Source organism: Danio rerio, chromosome 8 (genome assembly GCF_052040795.2).
Source record: "Danio rerio strain M-AB ecotype USA chromosome 8, GRCz13ab, whole genome shotgun sequence".
Lineage (NCBI taxonomy): Eukaryota > Metazoa > Chordata > Actinopteri > Cypriniformes > Danionidae > Danio > Danio rerio.
Genome location: NC_141028.1, coordinates 40,413,512 through 40,425,770, shown reverse-complemented (window position 1 = coordinate 40,425,770; position 12,259 = coordinate 40,413,512). Strand labels below are relative to the sequence as shown.

At 34.6% G+C, this 12,259-nt stretch overlaps 1 protein-coding gene and 1 long non-coding RNA gene across 5 annotated transcripts in view; both read left to right on the top strand.

Moving 5' to 3' along the window:
• The window catches only part of slc15a4 (solute carrier family 15 member 4), a 148,258-nt gene that overhangs the window by 34,906 nt on the left and 101,093 nt on the right, over positions 1-12,259 (top strand). For 3 of the 4 annotated variants that reach the window (XR_015496937.1, XR_015496938.1, NM_001320529.2), the window contains 1 exon segment: positions 3,961-4,141. Coding sequence is in view for 1 of the 4 variants with exons in the window: in NM_001320529.2 (NP_001307458.1) it covers positions 3,961-4,141 (181 nt within the window). In the remaining 3 variants the exon portion in view is untranslated. 4 annotated transcript variants of the gene reach the window in all.
• Positions 8,329-10,626, top strand: LOC147842764 (uncharacterized). The gene is made up of 2 exons (XR_015498254.1): positions 8,329-8,617; positions 8,836-10,626. It is a non-coding gene; the product is annotated as an uncharacterized LOC147842764 (long non-coding RNA).

The window sequence follows — 12,259 nt, the reverse complement described above, 5'->3', positions numbered from 1 at the left end:
CTTACAGGTCTTTCAGTCTCTGCTAATAAGCTGATGATCTGAATCAGGTGTGTTAGTTTAAGGAGACATGGGCTGTTTCTTAATATGCGTTCTTCTGCGATCTTGTTTTCTCATATTCTTGTGTAATGTCATCATCAACTGCCAAAGTTCAGTTCTAAAACTCGAGACCGCAAGAACTGAGGATGCATGCAAGTTCCCGGATGTGTTCTTAATATTAAGGCCCCATTGATCAAGGAGGTTGGAAGTGCAGCATTTTATATAGGTTTATTATTATTATTATATATTAATGATATTTATATATTATAATATATTATTAAGTTAAGAGATTTAACTTATTTCCCTCAGGAGTGTCCTTAAATGAGATGGTAACTGTAAAAACTGAGAATAAAGGCATAAACACATTAGGGGTGTTTATTTGCAAAAATTCATTTTAAAATTAGTTTTAATTGTATTGTACTAACTATATTTCTAAGGCTTTTATAGTACATATTGTGAAAAGGGGAAAAACACTAAATTGTGTATCATTACTGTAATGTTTAAATAGTTTGCCATTAAAAACGTGTGAAGGGCATGTGACCATCAGGAAGAACCATGGAAGAACGCAGCATCTCATTTCTCAGAGGACGCGTTCTGTGGTCTCACGATCTCCAGAGTTTTTTTTTTTCCAAGATAACTTGGCTAGACTGCTCTCCACATGAGCGTGAGTCCATTCTCTGTGTTCTTGGAATTTAAAACTACAGTTTTAATTTACTATGATCTTGTATGTGAAGCTGCTTTGACACAATCTACATTGTAAAAGAGCTATACAAATAAAGGTGAATTGAATTGAAAAACAGCCAGGGGAAATGTTCAGAGTTGGTTGTCCTCCAGGAACATGGTTGAGAAACACTGAGTTAAATATAACCCTTTTGAGTCTCTATGTAAGAGATTGTAAAATAGCAAGGCTAGACACAGAGTGTAGCTTAACTGTATTAAATTAAACTACACATGTAAATGTGATTCTTAATTAAGCCAGAAGTACAATTTTTGCTCAGGGTACATTTAAGATATATCTCTTGAGATCAGATTATCACGGACATGTGTGTGTGGGGTATTCTGTCTTGGGCTAGTAAGCAAGAACACCCCAAAAACATTGACAATATCATATCAATCCCTGGCATTCTCCCAGAACAGCACACAGTAAGCTGTGTTTCATCTGACAGGGCTCATTGTGTATAGTATATATATATACTTTAATATATCTAGAGTATTTATGTGAATGTGCTAATTTATTTAAAAACAAATTGAAAAGCACTAACTTGAATGATGCTTGTGTTTTTTATGTTAACATTAGTGATGATAGCTGCATTCATTCCCACACAACTATATTCTAATAATTAGCGAATTATAATTAAGAAATGTAATAAAAAAATCCTTATTCCTAACCTTGTTCATTTATTCATACCATTGTTTGTCAAAATGTTTCTAAAGTTTCCAACCAGTATGTTTAAATTGCTAAACAATACACAAAAATACACTTCAAATAATTAATTTCCAAATGAAGCCATTTTATTGCAGCACACCTCTTTGCCATCTTTCACTTGCAGCAAAACAAAGATAAGTGCAGGGTAGTTAAGGATATTCTGTCAAACTGAGGAATGCCTCTCCAGAGTCTAAATAGATTTTCAGATTTTTTATTAAGATTACCAAAACGTTTTTTCTTCTTCTTCTGTGAATTAATTCACCACAAAACTTAATGCATGTTGACAAAGTATATAATGTAGAATTCATTCAGACTTTCAAACCTCTTAGAACATCTGCGCTCAGAAAATGACTTTTGCTGCTTGTTCAAAATAATTATTTAAAATGAATTAATTTAACACAATTCTTATTTTTTTGGGGGGTGGACAGTTTAATTGTTTATATGTTAAATTTACTTAAATTTGTTAAAATATTAAGTTAACTTAATCAGTATGTGTAGGCCTAACATTAGGGAACAGTGTGGAACCCAGCTTTTTTATTTTACAGTGTGTGCAACCTCGAGGCATACCTGTCAACATAGGGATGTAAAAATACGGAATACCCCCCTCCCAATAAACAAAACAAAACAAATAAACTCAAACACACCCAGTCTACACAGAAGAACTTCCAAAATGACCTCAGACTCCTTAATATGTTAATTCAGAGCTTTAAATGATAGAATACATAACAAACATTTGATGAATTGAAAAACATTGACATTAATCCACTGTTTTGTTTAACAAACAACAGAGGTGTCTCATTAAGAATCCACTGATCTAAAATCAAAGCATTAAATTACTTTTGTAACTGTTTATGCTCATTTAAGAGAAAATTAGTTGTGTTTAAAATAAATCATGCCTGGATGGAAGAGCTTACATTATACAATCTGCATCTTATGCTTTTAAATGGGCTCACCTAACGCTACCCCTCATAGTGACGTCACTATCTCCATTGAATACATTGTGTCTGACATTGCATCACTGAGATATTCAGTCTCAGCCAGCATCTTCAAGGCTGCTTCCAGATACTATAACGTTAATGGAAATTAAGTGAATGCAACCATTTTAACATTAATTTCAACTTACTGTCAAGCCGAAATAAAGCGAAAGCACAATTCTCTTAAACAACTCTTGCAAGTATACCACATTTGAGGCTCCTTGATGCTGCTTTCACTTTTCATAGAAAGATTAAAAATACAGGAGAAATACCGGAAAATACTTTAACGGAATGACAATGGGATAGAATGGTAAAATAAAGGAAAATCCCAGCAAAAACAAGAGGTTTGGCAAGTATGTCTCAAGGTAATGACTAGAGTGTTTTTCATAGGCAAATCTTGCTCATTTACTATTTCTTCTAAAATGAAAAAGTTTAAATTCTTGTTAGTTTCATAGATTTTTTTTGAGTGTGTCAAAACTGTTATGAAATTCTGAATCAGTAAATTCTGATTCAATAATCCCAAGTGGTACTAAATGATGCTAATTTTGGTGCGCTCGTCTTGCGATTGTTTCAGAACTTCCGAGTCAGCTCCCTATAAAGTAACTAGGAATATTAAAGGCAGAAAACTACTTGCTCTACAAACAAGTGTGCCCATGACTATACAATTAAAATAGAATTATACAATAAGAAAATATCAGTTTGCAAAATTAAGCAGCATAACGAGTCTAAAAATGAATGGAAGTGAATGCGAGCGGAAGTCTCAAGCCTAAAAGATTCAAATGGCTGTGCCGGCTTGGACGTGGAGAAGAGGTGAATACAAACACTGCACAATTTATTTTCCCTCATGAACATACACATTCAAATCCTCGTTAAATGCTTATCAAGCAAGTTATTTTATGTTTGTCAAAAAATTCCTAAATTTCCACACAAAAAAGTCACCTCCCAGCAACAGATTAACAAACACTGCCTGTTTTATTAAGAAATAAACTTCCTTAATGCTGTAGCTTTTTTAATTTTCCTTCTCAAAACTGTCCTTCCAAAACTGTCACAATTTCCAAAAAGTCCTGCTGTGTGAGATTCCCTTTTTTATCCTCTCTGCTGAGTTTTCCATCACACATCAGTCGCACGTGAAAGGAGCAATCAGCCATTCATTAGGAAACAGGTGCTCTGACGCATGCTATTCAATCCCCATGTGATATTAAAGTACTTAACAAGTGATTAATGATTTTATGGGCTATTAAGAGACCTGTCCTTCCACCTCACACTGAATGTGGAGTTTTGCATCCAAACACCAGCACTGGACACATGAGGGCGCTACTGTTGCTGGAATGTTCCTGCTTCTCCCTCTCTTTCTCAAACACTCTCCTAGAATTCACATTTGAGCTTGTACTTACTTTCTCGACCGAGGACAAATGGAGAAGAACAAAGCATCTGAGCATTACGAGTGACCTACACACTGCTCTCTCTTTGTTCGTGCCTGTGTTCTGTAAACATGACTTGTAATTTTGCCCCTGTTTCTCCCAGAATACCTTCCGCTTCCCTGCGGCCTGGCTGACCATGTTTGACGCCGTGCTGATCCTCATGTTGATACCCCTCAAGGATAAAGTGGTAGACCCCATCCTCAAACGCAAAGGCCTGCTGCCCTCGTCTCTGAAGAGAATCGCTGTGGGCATGTTCTTTGTCATGTGCTCGGCGGTGGCGGCTGGTGAGTCAACAACACACACACACTGAATGACACGCATTTAGTCTGCTATAACACACACAACAAAGATTTATGGCAGAGTCTGTGAACCTGTTTTTTTTTGTTTTGTTTTGTTTTTTTAAACTGTGAGCTGTCTCTTTGTGTGTTTGTTGTACTGTAAAACCCGATGAGGTCAGAATACTCAAAACATTTGTGGAAACTTACTGCCTGTAGAACAAGTAAGTAAGTAAGTAAGTAAGTAAGTAAGTAAGTAAGTAAGTAAGTAAGTAAGTAAGTAAGTAAGTAAGTAAGTAAGTAAGTAAGTAAAAGTAAGTAAGTAAGTTCGCCCTTTGGGTCAAATTGACCTGCCTTCACTAAACCTAAAAATTAAAAATACAGCAGCTAAACTCAATTTCAATTTTTATATCTGTTTTTCATGAAGAAACAACCTCTTCTTCTTCACAAACTCTGTGAATCTCTAGGTTTTCCCTCATCTGTGTGCAAAATTTCATCAATGTTTAATCAGAGGGCAACACTTGTTTTTGACTAAAGATAATGGTTGTTTTTTCTATTGTTAAAAGTTATTGTATAAATCTAAAAAAGTATTAAGACAGCATTTATAAATGTTAAGGTAGTAGATTCTTATTTTGTTTGTGTGTGTGTGTGTTTGGATGTTTGTTTGTAGGAGGGCCCTATCATACACCCGATGTAATAAGGCGCAAGACATGTTTGGCGGGATTTATTGTAATTTTCCGACCAACACAACTTTAATTTTCCAGCTTTTGCACCACATTGTTTAAATGGTAAATCTATTTGCACTGCTTTTTGGACTTATTGGCATTCTGGTCTAGAAAGGACGTGTGTTAAGGTGAATTGTTGGTGCGTTGCTATTTTGACAAACTAAAATAGACGCAATTACTAAGACTAAGGCGCAATTGACCAGCTAAAACCTGGTCTAAAGTCTAGCACAACACTTGTTAGTTGTGCGCCTTAAACACTTACACATTGCTATATAGACACAGGATGTACAGCAATACACAAGTACCTTTACAAGTGAGAAAGAATTACAGGATTAAAATATTACAAAAAATATTTTTTACATAATTATAAAACAACTGCTTCCATGCCTTCTTCGTCTCAGGGGACTTTTTCAGTTTATTCATGACTATTTGATTTTGTGTAGTATTATTATTAGTAGTAGTATTTATTATATGCATATTTATATTTGTTTTAATAGATACAAGATGTTTTGGAGACGTATACAGACAGGCATAACAATAGGACGTTTGTTTGGATATAACTCAGTTGACTACACTTTGTTATTATTGTTCGTTCATTTATTCATTTGCTGGAAATGAGAACTGAATTTAGAAATAGTTTTGAAACAATTTTTTGCGCTCAACAAAAAAAACTGAAATATGTAGGCTAATGGATGTCTTCATTTGGAGTACGTACAACACGATTTCCTTATCCACAAAAGAAAAGGAGTAAAGTAAAGAGTAAAAGTAAAGTAAATAGACAGAGGCCGCATGGAGAAGGCTCATTGTTTATCTTCGCTGCAGATGTTCTGTTTAACTCGCTAGTGTTTCGTTCAGTTTTTCCACTTACAAATTCTGCCATGTAAATAGCAAATGTGATTCTTAAAGGGCATGGGAGATGAGACTCTGATTGGTTTAATGCACATTATGCTCAATACACACCCATAACTCATTAGAAGAATAAGCTCAACCATTTTAGACCACGTGTCAGGGCGCAAAGCATTTTTTCTAGACCACAGAGCACAGAGTGTGCATGTGTGTGCTACTGTGTGCGAGTAGTTTTTCTGGTGTAACAATGGTTTTATAGCTGGTGGGCCAAAAATGGACCCAAAATACAACCATTGTACCCTAAATGTGTACAGCCTGCATTCAAATATGGAAATAGAATATATATATATATACACACACACACACACACACACACACACATACAAATATATATATATATATATATATATATATATATATATATATATATATATATATATATATATATATATATATATATATATATATATATATATACATACGTACATACATACATACATACATACATACATACATATATATATATATATATATATATATATATATATATATATATATATATATATATATATATAGTTTTTATGTTGGGGTCATAAATAATAGAAAAAGTAAACAACCTTCAAGAGAAAAATTTAAATAAACATTGTATGTTTTTTTTTCTTTTTTTTTTCTGCTGTTAAAATGGTACCAGGATTAGTTTTTGACCCGTAAGTCAACTTAACACAACATTTATGTGAACACGGGTATCTCTATTAACATGCAGCAGTACACTTGTTGTTACAAGGTTATACTCGATTTGAATTATCGAATTAAGTGATAGAATGTGTTCATGTAACTTTATGTAACACACTATATTTACTTGCATACATTATAGTTGTGGATCAGGCAGTGAATACTAGTGTTGTCACAATACTGGAATTGCTAACTTCAATACCTGATAATAGTCTTGCGATACCTTGAAATATATTAATATTCAATATTATTTTTGATATTGCAGGGAAACCACCTCTCCAACCATGCACAGACAAACACCCACATTTGTTTTGTAAAGATAAACAAGGCTACAATGTGAGAATGAGGTATATTTTTACACTAACAAAAACATTTCAGGTAGTGCACTAGTTTCTGTGCCTGATGATCAGGTTGTTGTGGTCCCAACCTTCAACCAGCACCCGTTCATACCTACTCTGACCTATGGTCATAAGCCAGAGATTAGGGCTGTCACGATAATCATTATTTTGCAATACATCACTAGTCAATTGCAGAGAAACAAAACAAGTACAAACAACTTTTAAAAATTTGGAGTAAAATGAACTTATTAAATTAATTTCATCTTTTTCAGTTTGACAGTATGGTGAGGTGTGTGTATGAATCTTGTCAGTACATCTTTTGAATGTAAAAGCACATTTTAAATATGAGTTCATTTTTGTGTTGAAAGGTCTGTTACGGTGGTGAACTTTCATTTCAGACTTCATAAGGTTTATATGCTGTGTGTTTTCTTACATGTGATGTTCTGTAACACACACACATGCTTCAAAACACTGAGGCCTGAATTGCACAATCATGCATTCTTAATTAAATGGCTGGGTGTATCCAGCTACTTCACAGTGCGATAAACTTCATGTTTCACTACATTGCAGGATCATAAAAACTGTATGATCATTTTAAATGAAACCGTGCAAGAAATGTTCAAAGCAGACTCATGCATCACATAAGGGAGTACATTTATGGGATCAAATTCAGTTTGTTTTTGTCCTTCATTGCATCTTAAGAAGGTGGTTCTGATAATCTGGTGATCTGATTTTTATTAAATATTGACTGATATTTATAATTAGTAGTGGTATTATATGTTAATTAATTAATTTATTTAAAAGCCATTGAAAAAAATGTACACTAATCGAATAATTAGATAATAAATCAAGTGTAAATCAAGTATTTTCTTTAAAGGCTTTTTACTTAATTATAAGTGAAACATTAATGAGTATGACACTTTTCATGATTTCTTTTTTTTCTGATAAATTTTGTTTTTATGTCATTGTTCAGTACCATTTAAGCTTCCAAATTATTCTAACATCCTGATTTGGTGAAACAATACTTTTGATAAAACATTTGTATTACCAATACAATTGTGCCATTTATCTTCTATATTATTTGAAGAAATATGCAAAAGAGTAGACATTTACTTGAAATGCAACTCAATTGTAATTTTATAAGGGCGTCATGTTGGCACAGTGGGTAGCATGATTGCCTCACAAGAGGGTTGCTGGTTCGAGCCCTGGCTGGGTCAGTTGATATTTCTGCGTGGAGTTTGCATGTTCTCCATGTGTTGGTGTGGGTTTCTTCTGGGTGCTCTGTTTTTTTGGATTGCAGCTGGAAGATTATCCGCTGCATAAAACATATGATGGATAAGTTGGCGGTTCATTCCACTGTGGTGACCCCTGATTAATAAAGAGAATAAGCCGGAAAAAAGCGAATGAATGAATGTAATTTTATCACCCCGCTTAGAGAGTAATTAAAAATGACAAATGTATTATTACTATTACTATTATTATTTTTATTACTGTATTATTATTTTTTAATGACCTGACAAATCACAAACTCCCAAACCAGTAGTTTTCAACCTGTGGGTCAGCAGTTATTAATAATATTTTAATATTTGTAAAAAAAAAAAAAAAAAAAACCTTTAGTCATAATTTGATCTTCAAATATAAAAAGGGGGAAATAATTAATACATTGTTACTATTAACTATTCAGTTACGTCGACTGGTTTATTAACAACCCACTAATTTATAACATATGGAGCATAGATGGTATCATCAGGTCCAGTGCTCCAGTTCTCTGTTGGTTGTGACTGCTCGGCTGACCGGAGACCTGCACTCGCTGAACCCCATGCAACCGGGACAAGATTTGATATGTGGATGCTGCAGCCTATGCACTGTGGTGGAGATGTTAAGGTTTGAGCGGGGTTGCAGGTACTTAAAGTTATTCATTGGACTTCTGCAAAATGGTAAAAAGCAATTCCAGCATTATGGATGGTGACATTTGCAGTAAAAGCTTAAAACAAATTCACAGAGAAAGTATATGTTGGCATCATGTTTTCTAAAACAACTAACCACAGAGCTGCAGGATCAGGAAAATATCAATCTGTAAACATTTTTTATATTTTAAATGAGGAAAATAAACATGCGTTATGGATGTTACCAAAAATAAAATGATATGAGTTTACAGTACACAACATACTTTGTAGAAATTTTGTGAATTAAACTGCAAAACCCAAAGAAATACCGCTAATCAAAAGGATAAGAGTTGACTTACTAAAGAACAAAAATGACTTTATTTGACAATTTTGCATTTATGAGGAAAAACCTTTGTTATGGATGTGACGCTTCTCTGTTATGGATGTGACGGATGTAATATTGCAACTTGTGTGACTTTGGTGAATCAAATATAATTGTTTGAAAACCCTGACCGAGATATTTTGAGTATTTTTATAGTACTACCCAAGCAAACAACGTAGAAAGGGTTTTACTATTTTGGTAAAAACTTGATCTCATTTAATAATTTTTTTTTCATGGGTGTGTTGACATTTGCATGGAATTGGAAAAAAAAAAACAATTAATTAAATAAAATTGCTTTTTATCGAACTCAAAGAAGCAACAAGGACATATTATTAAGGCTCTTCACTTGGGAAGCGGTGTCCAAGTATAGAATTGCGGCACATGGGTGCCTGTTTCTATGTAATGAAATCATTTTGGCCGATTGTGTGTGTGTGTCACTGTTAGACCAGATGTCACCCGGTCACCATATGGTCAAAATGAGCAAGATCATATTTGTATTTGCTTAGATCTAACAGAAATGTTGCATGGGATAGGGACAAAACTTCTGACTTGCTCAAGTCTAGTCGGAATCCACATATGTTCCATGATCGCTCATCTGATGGTGTACTTAGGACAGTCTCTTTGAGCTTGGTGACCTGTTATTTACATTTTATGTTTATTCAAATCATTGCCAGTTTTTTTTTAAATGAAGACAGCTGCTTCTTGTGTCTCAATAAGTCACAAACCTGCCACAAATATTGAGTTAATTAAAGAGCCCCTATTATTTTGAAAATGAACTTTCATGCAGTGTGTAACACAGCTCTAAAAGAATGAAGACATCCATCTGAGCTTTAAATCTAAAAGTGCACAGTGAATCGGCTATTGATTCTATAATAAAATAGTCGACTTAGATCATGTTGTTGGGTTCAGATTTTTTGCCTGAACGCATCAACATCAATATGGTACATCACCAAATATGAAATGCCTGATCCAATAAATTGTGAATGCGCCTTTCCCTTCAGACACTAGCAGATCTTGTGAGATCACAGGACTAATCATGACACGAAGATGACGATCAGTGACAGAAGGAGTTTCGGCTGTAGGGAATAAAGGGTTAAAGTACATTTTTACAAAAATACCACAGTATAGCCAACCTATTGCTGTGTTTGTTCTTGTAATTTTTCAGATTTTTGATACAATAAAATACAGTATACTACAATGTGGGATTGTCAGACTTTGACAGGGACTTTGTCAGTAACTGTTACAGTTCATATGGACCAGTTTCTTCTTTATCCGGATCATACCATGTACAGTACGTCTAATTAAAACTGTTGCCTTGTTTTCTGTAGTTTGCAAAATATGTGTTTAATTATGTGTTGTCACTTGTAATTGCTCCGTGAAGCTTGTAATCACTTATCTATTATTGTATGGAGATATTCACATATTGCGTTCAAAACCATGTTGGAAATGCAACGCATGCTTCTTTCATTACCTATTTAAATGCGTTTCTGAACTCGCGATCCTCTGCAGTTTGCTATTGCTATGGCAACCATCAGCTGTTTCTACACAATTCTTCAATTTATAAAATAGTTAAACTTTTGGATAATACTAAATGTGTAGGTGTTTCTCTCTGTCACGCGCTGAACCCTGTTGTCCAATCACAACAGACTGGGTCATCGGACCAATCACCACAGATTAACCTCACGCAAAGAAGGGGTTTGAGACCGAAGGAATCGCTGAACAAATGCAATGGGAGTCGTTGGGATAATTAGGTAAAATGAATGTATATTATTAGATAACGAAAGTGTTTTTTTGACTTTGCATGCATATTAGCCTGTTTTGGAGACCCCCAAAACCAAAATATATAATGCATAAAAGCGGCTCTTACAAAAATTGTAGTGGGACATGGAGACATTCGTAATTGGGTTTGTGGGCCACGAGTTAAAAAAGGTTAGCAACCACTGCCCTAAAAAATATTGTTTTCTTGTATGCCCTTGTGGTTTGCTTTAGGAAAACATCTCGGCATTTGAATTGATGCACATTTTAACACAGTTTTTGATATGATTTTCAGATCCTGAATCAAGACATTATGTCTGTATATGAAGAGTTCAGATGCAAAAATCTTAATTGCTGTCTGAAATTTCCATCGAAAATTAACATTTTTCTCAGCCTCCTTTGTTTATGTCGAGATATTTTACTTTAAATACCAGGCAAATGACTTATTATTTGCCATAAAAGTGATATTAGTGAACATACACACAGGATCCTGATAAAAAAAAATAAAAAATAGAGGAAAATTTCAGGCATTTAGAGTTTTTTGCATCTAAACTCTTCATAAATTATTACAGTATAGAGAGCCTGGTAGTAAAATGGAGACAAGTTTGGTCATCAAATTTGGTGTTCAGTATTCAGTTAAATGGTTTTCAGGTGTGACAAAAAGGTGTCCCTAAGAAGTAGCTGAATAGTTCATGAGAACTGTATTAACAGATAAGCAAAAAGTGGAACATTTTGATAGACCTCTATCCAGTTATCGAGAATGTTTGCATTTTTTTTGAGAACACTGCATTTTTAATCACAGCACCGTACATGCTACAGGCAAAACATGACTGATAGTCCTTAGTCAGCTTTGTCCAGAGCGGTGTAATGGATCAATCAGTCTAAAAAGAATAAAAATAATTCCAAACAAATATAGTCTCAGTAGACACAAGCCACATCACAGACTGAGCTTATGAACACTGTGACATGAAACTATATAATAAAATGAGAGCGATTTGTGAGATATCAGCACAGGAACAACTGTGTCAGATTGTGTTTTCTTAGCACTGTTCATCTTAAACCAAGGCATGAGTTCATCTCAGAGGTTACTGCATTGCCATCCGTCAGATAAGGTACAGTGACTCCAAGATGGCAGAGATTGGATGTAGAATGAGTCACCCACAAACACCCACACGCTCTTGACACATTCACACAGACCACTGATCTCTCCTCTGAATTCTGTCACTCCTGTCCAACCTTGAGCCGGCTCTATTGAACCCTGCAGAAGGTGGATCGATATCCACGCTTGCTCTGACAGTTAATATTCATACAGCCCACTGTCTTGGAAAATACCAACCTGAATCAGCACATTTACACTTTTCATTATTCTCGCCTTCCTTTTTACCATATTTTAACAGACAAACTCTAAATATACCTTCGACGATGCCTTGTTTTGAAGACGCCAACACTAGGAATGCTTCTCG